General features: G+C 35.6%; 1 protein-coding gene across 1 annotated transcript in view; it reads right to left on the reverse strand.

Moving 5' to 3' along the window:
* Positions 1-19,487, reverse strand: part of KCNH6 (potassium voltage-gated channel subfamily H member 6) — a 114,329-nt gene that overhangs the window by 36,071 nt on the left and 58,771 nt on the right. Inside the window, exons 3-4 of the mRNA XM_029287229.1 lie at positions 15,282-15,437; positions 5,200-5,408 (exon numbers count right to left, since the gene is read on the reverse strand). Of these exons, the coding sequence (XP_029143062.1) occupies positions 5,200-5,408; positions 15,282-15,437 (365 nt within the window). The remainder of the gene's footprint in view (positions 1-5,199; positions 5,409-15,281; positions 15,438-19,487) is intronic.

Consider the following 19,487-nt stretch of genomic DNA (forward strand, 5'->3'; position numbering starts at 1 on the left):
TATATCCGAGACCGCCTTCTGCCACAGATTGCCTCCCACCGGCCGATACGCTCCCACAGAGAGGCCCTCATCAGGGTGCCGTCAGCCAGACAGTGTTGGCTGGCGACCCCCAGGGCAAGGGCCTTCTCTGTCGGAGCACCCACCCTCTGGAACGAGCTGCCCCCAGAGATCCGGGTGATTCCGGATCTCCCCTCCTTCCGCCACGCCCTTAAGACCTGGTTGTTTCAGCGGGCAGGACTGGCCTAGGGGTATTTTAAATTGGTTTTAGCCAAATTTTAGTAGAAACGGCCGATTTAAATATTTATTTTTAATGATTTTTTAAAGCTTTGTATTGTATTGTATTAAACTGTTTTTAACTGGCTGTAAGCCGCCCTGAGTCCTACGGGAGAAGGGCAGGGTATAAATATAATAAAATGAAAATGAAAAAATGAAATCCTATCTCTTGCTCAGGAAGGCAAAAGCAACTGGCGAAATTTTGCTTCTTTTTGACAAGGTTTGGGGTGAGCAAAGAGATTTATCAAACTGGAGATAATATGAAAATATTAACCATTCATTCATTTATTCATTCCAACAGGTGTAGAATGTTTGATATATACACGCCTTCTCATACAAAATATAATGAATACTTATTATTTTTTAAACTATAAACAGTTTTCAGACAGATTAATTTTGTAAGTGGCAAACAGCCAATACCTACTAACTGTATTCAGGAAATCTATTCCTGTCTTAATGGATATATGGATGCAAAACACACGAAGGAGAATTGGCAGATAAGATATCAGACCTGCATGTTTTTTCCTTACAGAATCATATTCTCCAAGAAGGGTCAGTTAAGCTGAAGGACTATTCTAAGGACATGTTCCCCAGCTGTCTATTGCTCAAATGTGTAGGACTTCAACTCCCATAATTCCCATTCAGCATGGAGAAGGCCAAAGCAAAAATTCAGCAACCATACTGGAACAAACTATTATCTTAGAAGTGTCGACTGTTATGCAAGACCTGTCTCTGAATACTGAATACTGTGAACTTTATATGTATTTTGATTTGCTAGGATGTTACACCATTTGCCTGTTGGTTTCTACTCTAGTTGTCTTGCACTGTTGTCCAGTTTTACTTTCTTTAAATGCTACTCCTTCGCAGGATTTTCTTTGTTCTTTTTTCTGTGGAGTGGGAAGGATTTGAGATTTGAATGGACTTTTGGCTTACTTTTTATTCTTGTCTCATGTTTGGTCTTTGAGGGTTTTTATATGGTTCTACATTTCTGATTCTTGTTACTCTCTGTTATGATTCTGCTTTGTCTTAAACTTCAGCTGTCTGACATAGACATAGACTCTGTATCAGAGGGTGGAAGGCAGTAAAAAGCTTTGCTTCTACTAGAGACGAGAGAACAACTGCCAAGAATCTCTAGTGAGGAAACTCAAGTTATGTACCTCATTTCCATTAAAAAGAAGAATCTCTGAGGATTTACTCTAAGTGGAAAAAACATGCATAATATCACAGCTGGGTAATTTTGAAACCAGGTATTCCAATTCTGTGTGCAGCAAAAATGATAGCATAAATTTGGATTATCCCATTCCCAGTGAAAATCACTGTGTTGTGAGAGGAAGAACACCTGCCATTTCCTTCTCCTTTATTATTGCATAGATGGTTGATGGTCTCTGGAGTTTTTGCAATTGCTTGCAAAGTAATTCTATGTTTTTCATTGCTTTTGTAAAACACAGGAGAAGAGTACAGTTCACTTCAAGGGCACAGCACAGTCACTGTTCTTCCTAGACTGGTCTTTTTTCAACTTGAAGAAACTCAAAGATTGTTTTCCTCTAGCTCTGTAAAGGCTGGCTTACATTACTTTTCTGGATTTGTTTTTGTACAAATAGGGTGAAAAACATTTATCCATTTCTATCCTGGAGTCTCAACAAAACCCCTCTAATTCCACACTAAATTGCCAAGTTCAGTTGTGATCAGGGCTTTTTTTCTCATAGAACGCCCAGAATGGAGTTCCGACACCTTTTTTGGATGGAACCTTGTAGGGTAGGCAAGGCGGGTTGTATGACGTGTGTGAGTTCCGGCACTTTTTTTTTTTTTTTTTTAGAAAAAAAGCACTGGTTGTGATAGTGGACAGGAAATTTTGAAACTTATTCAAAATTAAAAAGCTTAGAAACTGACCCAAGAGTATTTTACTATTTAAATAAAACTGTTTTAAGCATCTTCAGTGTAAAAACAGGTCTAACCTGAAATATCGTAAGTTCCTAAAATTCTCTTATTTTAATATACTGCATTATAACAATAAGCAAAGGGAATCCAAACTCCCTACATTTCAAAAGTGATTTTCACAAACTTCCACAAACTTTCAAAAGCTGCCTCATTTATCTTCTCTGCCTGTCTGTCTGTCTGTCTCTCTCTCTCTTTATTTTTAAGTGTAGGATTATGAATTTGTGAAATATCTTATTTTTCCCATTTATTTTTATTAGTTGATTTATAATCTCTCTTACTTCAAATGACACTGAAAATGCCTAAATCTTGAAATAAAGGGTGAAAGGAATCCAGATCTTTATGTTCACATGCTTTTTATTACTGGGGGAAGTATCCGCTGATAAATGTCTTCTGTAGAATTTACTGAATAGTCAATAACAATCTAAATAAATGATGATTCAGAAAGTGTTTTGTGATAGGAATTTGAAAAAAAAAGGCACTATAGCAATATTTAGTAGGCTTGTCAGTGACAATACTGTCATCTGCCTTGTTCTTTGGAGAAGGGTAAAGGTATTAATATATGAATACAAAAGAGTGGTTTGCTTGCAGGATATTAATCCAGAAAAAAAGAAAGTGATCTACTCTTGGTAGATTCTATCTGGCCAATCCTCAGGGCAGTTGTTCAAGGGAAAAAGTGGATGTAGCAATGTTATTGAAACATTTATAATGGTGTTAAACCACAACTGGCATAACAAACACCACAAGACAACTATTATTCTTGGAAAGTACTATTAAAAGAACAGTTAAAAAACAAAGGCTGACTATGTAACTCTTATGGGAGGAATCCAAATTTTTCATGGATGTGCAAGTACTATCACTGGAATGTACTAGATATGGAAAGATGAATCTGTGTAGAAAGACATGGGAGGCAGATGTCAGACAGGAATGCTCTTGTCAACTTTAATACCAGTTATTTTTCCCAGATATTTTGTACTGCCTCAGAAATTACATCATGGTATATTGTGACAATGAAACCGACACCTATGTAGAGGAAGGTTGCTGCTGCTGCTGATGATGACGATGACGACATACCATTAAATCTATATTAACTTTCAGTAATCACATCAATATATTTTCTCCATGATTATCTTTCCCTATCCTAGTCCTTTAGGGCTTCTATGTGTATCCATCATTGTTGTAATTGAATTCTTCACCTTGCTACTGGTTGTCCTCTTCTTTTTGCTTCTAAATCTTTGCATAATATCATAGTGAATTCAATGTCAGAAAAGGGACCAATCATGAGCAGCCAGTGCCAGAGCCAACTCAGAAGTGCTGACAAATGACAAGTAGCCAGCTCCAGCACTATCAGATGGATTGCCTCTGAGCAGGCAAAGGATGTAGGGCAAAACAGCAAGCAGCAGATACCTCTACTGTTGCTCACTGAAGATGAGGTCATGGAATTACCACTCCCTCTCAATACAAAAGCTCAGTAAATTGCAGAGAGTAGAGCAAAGGTGTTCTGTGAGACTGCTCACATAGAAGGAATCTTGCCCCCTACATGGGCTACTCTCAGACTGTTTCTAATAAAATGGAGCAGCAAGCACATATTTATGGCCTATGCCCATTAACTTCCACTCAGAAACATATTATAGAGATATGAAGTCACAAGTCAAAAGACACTTTATTTTTACTGCTACTGAGTTGTATGGTATATAAACAGAGAGGAAATGGGAATATTAGTAGTAATGTTAGAGAATCCTTCAGTACTATGGCTTCTCTCCTCAGTTTTAATTACATTCACCCTAGATCCAAAGCCCAATATAGACTGGACAGAATCGGTCTACCTTTGGTGTAGTAATGCATCCAATGATTGTTATTACAGTGAAATAATTCATACTTTTTTTTTACCATGAATTTACCAGAAGCCAAAGGCAGAAATACAACCCAAGTGAAGAAAATACTTTTTTTTACATAATACATAATTAACATGGGTGCCTTGCTTAACAATTGCTACTACTTGGTAAATCAAGGACTAACTGCAATATAAGATAGAAGAGTTCAATTGTAATAGCAAAAAGGTGACATAGGTGATTGTACAACAAAGGACAAATTGTTTTATGTGCAAGCTCCTTGTTAGGTTGAAGCAGAAGAAAACCAACCAATGTCCACAATACAGCATTGATCATAAATCCATCATTTAGATTACTCTTTCTGCAGCAATGGAAGAATACAGAAATTCCCACATGGAGGAATCCATTGTGAAAATGTCCTAACTGGTAAAAATGGCAAAACTGACCTGTTTGTTCAGGAAAAAAACAGTAAGTGCTTCCCTGCAAACTCTTATGGACTTATTACTAAAAAAAGAAAAAAGTGAAATGATGATTTATGGATTTAATAATTGAAAAAGATGAGAATTACATAAGGGACTGAATGGATCTCTGGAATAGTCAAGAGGAAGGGGAAATAATAGGTTCATATTTGTTGAAAAGACGGAAATAATTTAATTTGTTTAGTTATCACTCTTTTGATTTTTGCATTTTTTTCTTTGCACTTTATTCTCTTTGTTCTCTCTATTTCTCTCTCTTTTTTAGTTTTGTCTTTTACTTATAAAAAGTCTACATGTAATACACACACACACACACACACACACACACACATGCACACATACATACATATATGGAGGGGCATTGGGCAGATTCCATCCAACCTCTAACTACATTAGCATACTTAAGATGAACTATGCTAAGTCATATCCATAACAAAAATTGTGCCAAAAGAAGAGGCAAAATTACTTCTGCTATGGGATGGGAGTGAAATAATAACAATGTCATGAATATATAGGGGGGAGGAACCACTGGGGAACATTTGTACTGTATCCAAAGCAATTTAAAATGTACTGCTGTACATTTATGTTTAGATTATTTATGTGTGTATTTTCTTTCAGCTGTATTTGCCTTCCTCCATCCTATTAGTGATTCATCTTCACACTATCGCTCAGAAGCCACATACCTGAGTGACTTTTTCAGTTACATTCTGGGTGCGTTCTGTTACTTTGTGCGGGGCGATTATCTCAATCTCTGTGGTAGAGCCTGAGCGATGTTTCTCGAGGTTGAATTCCACAAAGTTGAGGGTGAACTGTGGAATCTGGCTGATAGTCCTATATTTCATGAGGTTTGCATCTGATGTGGAATTCTGGTTGAGTTTGGCTTGGGAACTTTCTGGGGGAAAACAAATAAAATATTTTTCTAGTTAGGTGTTTAGGAAACGAAGATACCTAAACTTAATTATGCAGATCAACCCATTTTTTTAAAAGCAAAATGGATAGGACAGAAGATTTAAAGATTATAAGATCAAAGATTTAAACAGATAGATCGTTGGGGTTTCTCTTCATTTGGTAAAAGCCTTCAGCGATAAAGAAATATCTTTTATTCTGTGGAATTTTGATGCTTTGAATAAAATTAAAAAGCTCTTACAATTAACAATATTGTACTTTACACTTTATTTTATATCTCCATTTGTAACCATTTTATTTATTTAATTTAAAGAAATGCATGTAATATCAAAGGGCAAACAAACTCCTCAAGGTTTCTAAAGTAATTGCCCACATAATCATTAATATTAATTTTAAAATTTAATGAAAACAATAATAGCAATTTCTAAAAGCACTCAGTCCATAGCTACTAAAACCCAATGCATATATACAGTTCAAAACTATTATAAAATATCTGGAAAAGAAATAAATTATTTGCATTTTTTTTCTAATAGAAGTACATACAAGGTATTTATATAGACAGTATCGTAATCAATCAGGCAGTCAAAATTCCAGTGAATTCTGAATAAAAAAATAATCATGAAAGTAATGGAAAAAGATTCTACAGGTAGTCTTCAACTTACAACCATAACGAAGCCTATCCATTATGGTCCCAAGTTGTGATGGTTGTTAAACAAGCCGCCATGTGATCACCTCGCTTAGCTGCACCTATCCCTACTATCTCCAATGAGGTCATTAAGTAAACTTGCAGGTTATTAAGTGGAGCATGGGGTGCCTCAAGGGTGGAGGAGACCTTGAGAGGTCCAGCTCACATGATAGCACCTCCCTAGCTCACACATGATTTGCCCTGTATCTCCCAAACCTTTCCTACTTCCTGAAGCAACTTGTGCTCTGCTTCCCACTCCTAAGTGTTCTTACAGGCCTTGGGCATGCTTCCCACCCCATCGGTGGCTCCATTCTGGAAGTGGGTGGCAATCTGGGAACAGCTATAATAAATTGTGGCCACTCAGAAATGGCATTTGGTTCTGGAATAGAGTCACATGGCCTGCACGGAGACCGAGGAGTGGAGAGGAATGGAGTATAAGAAAGCTGAGAGTGCAGCTGTTGCTTCCAGAAGGAGAACTACAATAAAAGGTAAGTGATTGACTGGTGACAGGGATTGGGGAGGGGGATGTGGGGTAGTAAGCAGGCCAAAGGCCTGCAGGGGTCCAGAGGGTCAGATGGGGATGAGGTGGGAGCCATGCTGCAGCATCATTGCAATCAGTCATAAGGATGGGCAGAACAAAATTTGTTCATATGACTGCAGGGGTGCTGCAGTGGTCAAAACTATGAAACTGGGTTTTTTTTGGGGGGGGGTCTGTCATAATTAAATCCACTAAACATAAGTAGTCAGGGACTAGTTGTACTAGTGGCACTTCCCTATTTTATTATGCATACCATAGTTAACTGTTTCTGAACAAAGAGTGCCATATTGATATCTTAGCAATACAGTTAGTGTTTCATATATTGATTGAATTCTCAATGATGGTGCTTTTCAAGATAAAGACCTCTATTATATAAATTGTCTGGAGAATTAAGCATATATTTCTATACGCTTTGTTTCTCTTTTCCTGGCTGTGACAAATGAAGCAAATTATCTGTAACCTAGACATACATTTATTATATTTTATATTCTTATCTTTTGTGTTTTTATTGAAATGTGATGTGAAATGTGCCATACAATAAATAATAAATCCTTTTTAAGAAAACTGAAAAACAGTATGATAGACAAAACAAACTCTGAAGGTTGCATTACTCACAATATTCCTGTTTGTTTACTTATTCAACATACATTTTCCATTCAGAATCCATAGAGAAATGTTCCTTTGCAATTTTATCTCAGTTGGCCTTAAAAATCACTTAGCTTAATTGTTATAATGGGAAAACTGGAATGAAATCTGCAGTTAGCTCTATAGTTTTGAAATATTTATAATATTAGTATCTGAAAACTTTTGCCAAACTACTCTCTCTAAAATTCTTTTTTCCTCTTAACCCTGTTGAAGCACCTCTTTAATTTTATCAGTCTACTAGGCTATTACCGGATAAATGGCACAGACAAAGTGGATGTTTTTAACACTGTATTACTCTTGTTGTTGTGGACTCCACTCCAGATGCACTTTTTGAATTATTTCATAATTCCCTTTGCCACTACTGTACATTACAAAACCTTCCATTTGTGAATGAATAAGGCATGATGAACAGTTTGTTCTAGGTATCTAATATGCCTAAAAACATTTGAAGGTACTTAAAATAAACGTAGGAATTACTAAAACATGTAATTTGGGAGGAAGAAGGTAGTGCAATTCTTGTTGTTTTCTGTTGTTTCTGATTTAAAAGAACCAGAATGTTCAGGACTTTTCATACTTCATTAAATAGCCATGTTTTCACCACACTGGCTGAAAGAAATGACAGTGCCAATACAGATACAAGGATTAGATACTCACTCCATTTTAGCAGTGGTGAGAATTGCCCAAAAGCATTCTAATGACTTTTTTTAAAAGACCTATCTTTTAAACATAAGGGTTTGTCTAAAATGGTATGCATAGATCTGTTAACTTTCTTGTTTCAAAATCACTAGTTTTGCTGTGACTTCCAGTTAAAAATCAGTGTATAAATGAGGGAAGAGCACTTCATAGGCTTACTCGACCACCTTTTGCCAGCCTGTATTTCAGAGAAGAGTTAAGAAAAAATTAGCATTAAATCCATGGGACATTGTTGTACATGCTTCCTCTCAATCTGCACCGGATTCCTCTCCTTTTTGCTGAATTTTCTCTGAGCCCAAATTCTGTATTCTCTAGTTTCTTCAGAAGGGAGACTGGTGGACACTATCTCCAGGCTGGAACTGATCCAAGCTTCTGACAGGAAGTGACCTTTGCAATCCCAAGGAAATCAACTGTTATGCTCAGACTGGGGTGTGTGCTGCAGAACAGATGCATTTTCCAGCTGAGACACTACACTTCTGTTTCAAACTGGGAATAAGCTTCAGCTTCTTCAGTTTTAAGAAATCCTCTCTGGGATTTAAGGTTGCTAGGAGAATGTATTTTTATTAAGAGGAAAGGAAAAGTAAAGAAAAAGGGCTGAGAATAGTTGATAGCCACATTATTGCAGCTACTCAATATAATTTTCCCCCAACATTGCTTTAGTCTACTCTATGTCAATGGTTGGGGATTAATTACATTTGCTCCACAATACTCTATTTTGTGGTATATAAACCAGACATTCCTTTATATATAGCTGTTAATTGATACAATATTTTAGATGTAATTCAATCTAAATTGATCATATTAGTATCAATCAAATGAACTGGATTTAAGTTAGTTATGATTAACATTTCACAATAATTACAAAGGAATTTCAGTACAACTAATCTACTTTAGATTTAGATTTAGCCCACTTCAGCAATATATTCTAATTCTTGTTCAATTCCTTTTACTACTGAATTTTCCCAACTATATCCTAAAATGCCACAATAATGACAAAATGACACATGGCTACAGTAATGTGTTATGATGTCATGATACATTTATCATGCATTTGCATAACTGCTTTCTCCCTTGGAGATATGCACTGTTCTTTGATTATTTATTCTTGAGAGCACAAGATCAAAACATGGTTCAACCACATTCAATTGGAGTGCAATTCTCCAGAAAAAGCTGAGCCTAGATGCATTAAATAGTGATAATAATGATGTATTATTTGTATAAAGTTAAATTATTACTTGCATCAGCCTTCTTAAACAAGAAGAATAGCTAACCAAACTATGTAATCATTCATCAATATAGTGTACCAGCCACAATACTAGATTTGGACTTGAAAAGCTTAAAGCTTTAGATTATATTAGCCATGAAGCTCAGTATGAGATCTTGGTTCACTCACAGTAAGAGCCTAATATATCTCCCAAAATGGATTGGCTCATTAGAATAAAATCAGAAAGGCATAGATCTTGCATAGCAGTAAATTATCTTGGGAAAAAATTGGGAAACATTTAATAACATCCATGTATGTTCCTGTGAATCTGTTTGTGGCAATCAAATATTGTCATTTTTAAAAATACTATGGCCTTTTTTTTGGAATGACTGGAATCTATCTAATTCAATTCATCTTTCCAGTAGAATATTCCCTAAATCTGTGCTGAATTTATAGTAATTAGATTTTATGCATTTGGATATTTTTTAAAAAATAAAATAAAATATATAATAAAATATTTGTAAATGTCAGAGAGAAAAAAATCTAGAACTCTCATTTTGCCTATTCATTTTAAAGATAGCATATTATTCAGGAAGTGCACACAGTAGATAAACGTATTAATATAGATTTTCCCATCCTGCAGCCTGAGAGTTGTAGTTGATCTGCAATGTACCCTACTGGAAAAGGCTACACAGGTAATAAAAATGATTTTTAAATATTTCAAATCAAATTTTCCCAGTAATAGGAACTGAGGCAATGTTTAATTTGGCATTAGCCCTAGCCATTATAGCGCTGCTATCATAATGCTGAAGATTTATTTTGACTTTGGCCATTGTATAGCTTGAACTGATATAAACAATGGTACATTAGTAATAGTAGACATGCCACAATATTCTTATTGTTCATAGCAATTTGTTTAGCATCTCTATTGTTTGTACTTGTTTGTATTGTTTGTACATAAAATCTACTACATGAGTAATAAGGCACTTACCAAATCATAAAATAACTTTCTTATTCTGTCTCTTCACTTTATTTTCTGAATGATTAATTACATTCTTTGAAAATATCATGTCTTGCAATACAAATATATATATACTATGATGCTGAAAATTTCATTCTTTGTATGTTGAATAACAGCTTGGTTCTGGAATTGGTATCTCTCTTCATTTATTTAAAAGCTTTCTAAATGTAAGTCATCCTTGTGATTATGGATGATTAAGCATTAGAAGTCTGCTTACCATTAATGAGATATTTCAAAAGTCTTTCTCAAAATACTGGTTTTAATTCCCAGATAGAACTATCCACAGCCTCGTATTGGGATCATATACTTTTTATTCCACATTAGAAGTTATAATTCACAAATTACTTTTTTCTTCAAACCTAGGAAACATTCTAGAAATATTTTTTTTCTCCTCAAATGTCCTTAAAAAGCTGCCTTTTAAAATTAAGACTGTATTTTATTAAGACTAGAAAATACTTTATTCTTGCAATCCACTATTACAGAGTCTATAGTTTGTATCATTGATATACATATACATGAAAGTCATCTGGGTTACTTTGGACCAGTCACTCTCCCCAATGGACCTCCCAGGGTGTTGTTGTAGGGAAAAATAGGAAGAGGAAGGTGTGTTCGTTACATTCGCTGCCTTGAGTTATTTGTAGAAACAATTTATTTTTATTTTTATTATATCAAAAATTCCATTTCTGAATTGAACAGTGTGTTGTCTAGGTATAGAAATATTAGAATGTAATAATCATCACATTCATCATTATCTTATCAAAATACAATCATATATTAGGAAATAGCAATCATATTATTAAAAATAGTATTTTCCACATTGACATTAATTGTATGACAATCAAAACATTTACTAATTTGCTATAAATCTTCCTCATATAATCCATATTTTCAACTTTCTAACGTCTGGAGTTATTTGTAAAAATAATAAAGGCAGGATGCAAACAAATAAACAAGTATACCCTTGAGCAGTACAAACCAGAAAATATTGCAGTCCTTAATAAACACTAACTATAACTTTTGTGGTCTTCGATCAAATCTAGGTCATAAAATCTAAGGCGTAGATTTTGACATAAGAGGAATATTTACCTGATCAAATCTATTATCTAAAGTAATGTTGCAATTGTAAGCCATTTGCCATGGCTTTGTAAAATGTGATTCACCTCGCAAAGTCTAAAACCAATGGTATGCAAGATGATATCCAGGACATTTTAGGTGAACATTGTCTTCAGGATAGCAGCCTCAATTGTTAGTGAGTTAAAATGAGACTTCATATTTCCCTTGCTTCTATTATAATTTCCTTTCACTTCTAATGCATCGTTATTTTTAAAATTAATTAACTTTTACTTGCAGCATGGATAAGGTGGGCAAGATGCCACATGAGCTTTATGGATAACACCAGCAGTTTGTCATAGATTGCAAGGATTATGACTTTAGCTACATTCTGTCCTGGAATCACAGAAAAATTCTATAATCCTCATAAATCCATCACCACTCCTATTTCTAACCAGCAGTACAATTTCCAATTGCACATTTATTACATACATTCCTCTTAGTCAAGTGAGTCTTTGGAGAATCTCACTGTACATCATAAACTATGTTCTTGCTTTGCACAAATTCCTCAGACAGTCTGTCATGGGGGAAAAAATGAAGAACTATGTTCAAGATTCCTGTATTCTATTTCTTTCTTTCTTTCTTTCTTTCTTTCTTTCTTTCTTTCTTTCTTTCTTTCTTTCTTTCTTTCTTTCTTTCTTTCTTTCTTTCTTTCTTTCTTTTTCTTTCTTTCTCTCTCTCTCTCTCTCTCTCTCTCTCTCTCTCTCTCTCTCTCTCTCTCTCTCTCTCTCTCTCTCTCTTTCTTTCTTTCTTTTTTTTCTCACTTTCTCACTTTCTCATCAGCCACTGGTGCCCCCAGATTAAATTAAGATGACTGCATTGAGGGAGGGCTTTTAAAGCCATCTTTTCACCATGTATCATTTTCTTAATTAAATAAGCTGCTAGTTGATTCCATGGAGAAAACAGCTGCTGTTTGTCAGAGGTTGCAATGATATGTGAAAAACACCTTGAGAAATGGGGCAAAGAGTTGCTCTCTAGGGAATATTTAGGTAAGAGAGGGCATAGCCTATAGCTGCATAATCGGTGGAGAAAGAGGCTCAGAAGGACATTCCCTAACTTATCAGGCTGTAAAAGAGATAGCAGGAAATTTATGTTTTCAAACTCTCTTATCTGACCATTCCTTAGGCCAGGGGTCCCCAAACTCTGGGCTGCAGCTCACTACTGAGCTGTGGCCTATTTGGAATTGGGCCCCATACATGACTGGCCGGAGTGCGTACACGCGTATGCAGCTCAACTTGTGCGAGCGGTGGGCCAACAGATACTTGCATGCATGTGTGCTGGCCTGCCACTTGCATAAGGGGTAACTGCCACGCGTATGCCAGCCCACCATTTGTGCAGCCCAATTTCCCCCTCCCCCTAAGCCGGGGCTACCAAGCCGCAAAAGTTGGGGAAGGCTGCCCTAGGCAGTATCTCTTTATTCATTTCTCAAGGTCTTTTTCACATACTATTACAGAAGTTCTATGTAGGTTTTAATCCTGTACTTTGGAGGGAAAATAATAAAATAATAGTGTTGGAGATGATCATGGACATGATCTGGTCTATTCCCTGCTTAGCTCTTTCTGTGACACCATATTCTATTAATAGAATATTTATAATTTCATATAAATAAAAAAGAACTTAATTACTGATTATGAGTAAATCTCCTGTTTTGCCCATCTTCCTTTAATTAAGAGCAGTATAGTGCTACTGATACTACTAGTTGTGTGAGATTGCTACTGCTCTTTCATGGCTATGTTAGATTGTATCAGCCATAACATTGCTACTTATGATAATAATGTAAACGAGAGATCTATAACTGTGCAGAGATCATTCAGAGTGTGGGGATTAGTCTGCAGTAATCACCTCTTACACTCAGCAATTAGAACATAACCGATAATGGCATGTCCTTGTGGCATATGCCCTACAGGGGCAGGCACTGTTTCTTCAGTAATCCTGCAAAAGAGGGCATTTCAGTAGATTACCATGAATTACAAGAGATGCTTAACTGCCACTCCTTCTTTACTAAATGCTATATGGAAAATGCTAAATACTGTATGGAAAGTCCTGTCCTCTTTTCCTACTGAGAAAGATCAAAGTATCCTTCAAAATCCTTCAATAGATTTTTCTATTCCAATACTCATAACTAACATTCCATTTAAACAGTGTCAATTGGATATTTCTAAATTTATATGGCAAGGGGAAAAAACTCCAAGAATTAGATATAAATTATTCCAAGATGCTAAAGAAAGATTTAGGAACTTAGGCTTACCAGCTTTGAAATTGTATTTTGATGCTTGCTATTTAGTTTGGTTTAAAGAGTGGGTGACTTTCCAGAACAAGAGGTTACTTGATTTGGAGGGCGATAAATTAAGATTTGGATGGCATGCATGTATATAGTATGATAAATGTTGATTTCAATAACCACTTACTTAGACTGTCATCCTAAGGATTAGGAATAGATATTTAAAAAAGGTTATCTGTAAAGATACTTTTCTGGGTGTCACCCTAGGAAGCTTATTTTTTAGAAAAGAAATGGTGAGGCCAGACTGGTCAATATTTTTTAATTAAGGTGAATCTATCCTCAACTCTAAAGAAGAATTGGAATCAGAAGGACATGTCTGTCGTGGTTTATATATTTATAATATATAGATTGGGGAATGGATTTATCATACTTAACTCAAAAACAATTTCAGTTGGATTTTTGGGGGAAGATAGATTGACTTTGGAGAATCTATTTTATTTAACCAGACAACAATTGATAAGAGATAGTATTAAGAAACAGTTATTCACAGGATTCAGGACGAATCAGAGTTAGCTGTTGGGATAGATAAGAAGCTGTGGTAAATTTTCTATTGTATTATTGAATACAATAATTGTTCATTAACAGAGGGTTTTGATATTTTACTTTTGCCTTTTGTTTGTTTGTTGTTCTATCTGTTAACTATTTGGCCTTTAATATAGTAGATAGATGATCAGTAATAATTTGTAAACAAAAGTTTGAAAAAATGGGCCTATTTCACAAGGGGTGGGAAATTAATATTGTTGTAATATATTTATCAGTATTCAGCTAGAGGGGCTAATATGTGTATATGTGTTTGTGGTTTTTAATGCACTTTTTAATGTTTTGCTTGTTTGTTTTTTTATTTGTTTGCTTCCGTGAATTTTTTTGGGAGTTTTTATTTTAATTTTTGAATAAAATAAAAATCATTTTTTAAAAAAGAAGAATCTTCTATCCACTGCAAAGTTCCATTTTGCCAGGTATTCTGAATATGTGAGAAAAGCATACTCTATGGGGTAAATATTGTATGTTTCCTTAAGATATATTTTCAAGATAAGTATTATGAGTTTAGCAATATCATAATCAGGAATATTTCATATCTGAAGAAGAGACGACACATAAGAAGAGTCATGAGCTATTTGTCCATATTTCAGACATAATTTCCTGGGTCTGTGCAGCTATCATATGAACCCAAGAAAAAATGCAGTTTCTTAAGATCATGCTGGCAGGAATGGTGTGTGTTCCTATAACCTCTCTGAAGCACATTCTCTACTTCAAATCCAAAGTACATCTGTAGAAGTCATGCAAAGCCAATTTAAAACTATATCAATGTTAAAAACCTTGTCCATGACATGATAGTCTTTTTTTTGTTTCTCCGTATGAAAGCTTGTCTTCTTTGGCCTCTTTTTCGTTAAGGATTATTATACTAGATGTCTCTACATGGCTATATGCTTCCTTATTATTGTCTCTAATTATGGAATAGGGAACAGCATTTCCTGACAAAATATTCTTCCACACCTATTGATGTAGTTACAGCTTTCTTAAAATGCAGTAGACTTAATAAAAATAGAACTCTATCCCATGCTATAAACCACATGTCTTCCAGTTTCCAGAAAAAGTCTAAAATTTCCATTTACATACTGTAAGTTAATGCTTCCCACTGGTCCCCAAGCCCCAGAAATACTGGCCTCGTTTGGGCCTCTCACCTGTACGCCATCCTTGGGAGAGACGCTGGTGTAGACTGTGTCGGGCACTTTTGGCAATGAGAACTGCCAGGTCCTCAAAGTTCAAAATAAACATGATGACAATTCCTTCTTCATTCTTTATAGGGACCACATCCACTAAACAATGAATGCATGATGCTGCCATGAAAAAGAAATAACAGATTGCATTAAGCTATAAATTAACATAATCTACACTTCAGTCTTTACCATATCAGAAACAAATCATCTGGACTGAAATCAGCTTAATTTAAAACATCTTAACTGAAATCAGTTTTTTTGGGTATAGTCTTAAAGATAAAGATAGTATTCTCTACTCCTTCCCACTGTTCAACTGACTTCTTGGTTGACACTGCAAATAAAGTAATAGATGTTCTATAAATTTTTACAGCTACATAATGAAAGAACTGACAAGTATAATCATATTATTTCTAAAGCCAAATATCTTAGGAAGCTAGAATTCTATTTGTATATAGGACAGCCTTATAAGATGAGATAAAATTGCTTCACAATCTACACAATGATTCAGTCATTGGAAAGTGTTGCTTCCTCCAAATAGTTCTCCATTGCCTTCAAAATACCCTATATTCAGGTAACAGCTCTATCTTTTTCTAATCCTTGTTATTTTTCCAATTTACAAAAACAATGAAATTTATAAGTGCATTCTATCTCCTTTGTATTCATAATAATCCATAATATAAAAAGGCACAATATCATAAATAAATACTTAAACTTATATTTTTAATTTAATTTCTCACAAAGTATGAACTGATAAACATTTTTTCATGGGATCCTGTTCATATAGGAATTCACAAAGATTTAATCCCTTAAATATATATAAACTTTAGAACAGGAATACAGAAATGTCATTCCATTTCAGATTAGAAATGATGAACCAAATTGTTCAAAGCCAATAGATGAGTTCATGACTGAAGTAATATAGAGGTGGATTCTGTCTTCCAGAGAGAACTCCCTAGTGTCTGCCTTCCACAGTAAATTCCCCCCTCCCAATTGTAATTCACTTGTTTTTCCTCTTCTGAGATGAGTTCTCCTGTAGTTTAAAGTTTATGCAGTGGATATTAGTACTTTCTTCTTCTTCTTCTTCTTCTTCTTCTTCTTCTTCTTCTTCTTCTTCTTCTTCTTCTTCTTCTTCTTCTTCTTCTTCTTCTTCTTCTTCTTCTTCTTCTTCTTCTTCTTCTTCTTCTTCTTCTTCTTCTTCTTCTTCTTCTTCTTCTTCTTCTTCTTCTTCTTCTTCTTCTTCTTCTTCTTCTTCTTCTTCTTTNCTTCTTCTTCTTCTTCTTCTTCTTCTTCTTCTTCTTCTTCTTCTTCTTCTTCTTCTTCTTCTTCTTCTTCTTCTTCTTCTTCTTCTTCTTCTTCTTCTTCTTCTTCTTCTTCTTCTTCTTCTTCTTCTTCTTCTTCTTCTTCTTCTTCTTCTTCTTCTTCTTCTTCTTCTTCCTCCTCCTCCTCCTCCTCCTCCTCCTTCTGTCTCAAAGCAATATTAATATATTAAATGACTTTTACCTAGAATGTAGGTATAGTATTTGAAAAAATAGTATTTGAAAAAAGTGCTATTCACATATCTCCAACATGAGAATGATTGAATTCAATGCATATACAAAAATAATAAATACTTAAGGTATTAGGAACAATTATCCTCAATTTCAATTTAGGCCAATAAACAGAGTATCTATTAACTTGCTCAAATGGGTTAATTATTTTATCTAATAGCATAGTCTAAGAGTTCTAAACACATTTCAAAAAATCAATGGAGAAAATTAATATCCTGGTCTAATACCTTTTTAGGGTAAAAAAAAAGAATGAAAACATTGATTGACTTTCATTTTAGATTTTGAAGTTGATATACACAGGTTGAGAACCAGTAGTGTAGAGGTTAAGGCATTGGGCTAAAAAACTAAGAGACTGTGAATTTTAATTGCACCTTAGGCACCTGTGCCTTTGAGACAATCAGTGTTAGCCCTAGGAAGCAAATAAAGGCAAATAACTTCTGAAAAATCTTGACAAGAAAGCTGCAAGGACTAGTCAAGGCAGATGCCAAAAGTCTCTTGAAGTCCGGCCCCTATCCCAAAGATATGATAGGTAACAAACACATACCGATAGATTTTATCAATTTTTTTTTCAACATAAAGCAATAGAATTGCAGCTTGATAGTTTCTGTCTATCCAAATTAATTAAATCCACTACCAGCCAAATATTATCGGGCCACTATCAAGCTCTGATCATTCTAATTTGTTCATTGTTTAAGGTAGAAATCCTGTGGTGGGATTCAAATACCTGAACAACCGGTTCTCTTATTTGATGCAGGCCTGGGCCTCTGAGGCCTAGAACGGATTTCTGGAAGTGGCATCCATGCACTTCCGGTGGGCCGTTCTGGGCCTGAGAGTCCTCCTCCAGGCCTCCTAGGCCTAGAACGGACTTCTGGAAATGGCATCCATGCAATTCTGGCAGGCCATTCTAGGCCTGGAAGGCCTCCTCCAGGCCTCCGAGGCCTAGACTGGACTTCTGGAAGCAGTGTGCATTAAGCTGTTTCTCCAAACTCAGCAAAATTTAGCTACCAGTTCTGCCAAACTGGTGCGAACTGGTTGAATCCCACCACTGTAGAAATCACTTGCTATTGTAACAAGATTTAACGAGATTTTAATATCTGCATGAATCACAGCGATGGGACAATAATTAGCTCATATTTATGATGGATTTGTAACTAGCTGACAAATGACATTCAGTGTATGGTCCTCAATAGAACTACATCTACATGGATGGAAGAATGTACTGGGGTAACCCAAGGTTCTGTCTTAGTCCCAGTACTCTTCAACATCTTCATAAATGATTCAAATGAGGGGATAGAAGGGGAACTCATAAAAAAACACCAAGCAGACAGGAATAGCCAACATCCTGGAAGATAGGCTTAAGGTCCAGAAGAATCTCATCAGATTAGAACTATAGATAGGGTTAACCCCTGCGCAAGAATGACAATAGATGAATTTTTTTCTAGTCAGCTAACTAAGGTATGTAGGAAGCACATCACAATAGTAATGGGGGACTTTAACTTCTCTGACATCAACTGGAAGACAAACTCTGCACCAAGTGGAAGATTAAACAGGTTCCTGGCAAACCTAGCAGACAACTTTGTCTCCCAAAAATTAGAGAAGGGAACTAGGGGATTAGCCATTTTGGATCTAATTCTCACTAACAGAGATGAAATGATAGAAGGTGTTGAAGCCATAGGAACCTTGGGGGGAAGTGATCATGCAATATTGGAATTCAACATTATGGAAGCACAAGCAATAGAACACAGTCAAACTAGAGTCTTGGACTTCAAGAGAGCTAATTTCAATAAACTTAGAGAGGGCTTGAGAAGGATTCCATAGATGAGAATCCTCAACGGGAAAACAACTCAAGAAGCGTGGGAAATTTTGAAAAGTGAGATAATAAAAGCCCAGTCTAGCACAATACCAACAAAGAGGAAAAATAACAGCTCTCAAAAAAACCCAGCATGGCTGCATAAAGAACTCTCTGACAAATTGAAAGATAAAAAGGACAAGTATAGAAAGTGGAAAGAGGGGCCCATAACTAAGTCAGAATATCAGCAAATAGTCCGAGCCTGCAAAGATGAAGTGAGGAAAGCTAAGGCTCAAAACGAACTAAGGCTTGCGACCAAAGTCAAAAATAACAAAAAAAAAGCTTCTTTCAACATGTAAAAAACAAGAAAAAAGTTAAGGAAATGATTGGTCTATTAGTGGGTGAAAGTGGCAAGAAGGTGACAAGCAACAGGGAGAAAGCAGAACTATTTAACTCGTTTTTTGCATCTGTCTTTACACAAAGGGAAAAAACAGACCAACCTATCAAAGATAGTGCCATAAAAAACAGAATAGAAACACAAGTTAAGATAGGCAAGAAAATGGTAAGTGAGCACCTGTCCAACCTGTTGTTGTTGTTGTTGTTGTTAATTGCGAAGTCGTGTCTGACCCATCACAACCCCATGGACAACGTTCCTCCAGGTCTTCCTGTCCTCTACCATCTTCTGGAGTCCATTTAAGTTCACACCTACTGCTTCAGTGACTCCATCCAGCCACCTCATTCTCTGTCATCCCCTTCTTCTATTGCCCTCAATCTTTCCCAGCATTAGGCCCTTCTCCAGTGAGTCCTTCCTTCTCATTAGGTGGCCAAAGTATT

Source organism: Protobothrops mucrosquamatus, unplaced genomic scaffold, assembly GCF_001527695.2.
Source record: "Protobothrops mucrosquamatus isolate PMUCROS unplaced genomic scaffold, P.Mucros_1.0 scaffold_257, whole genome shotgun sequence".
Classification (NCBI taxonomy): Eukaryota; Metazoa; Chordata; class Lepidosauria; order Squamata; family Viperidae; genus Protobothrops; species Protobothrops mucrosquamatus.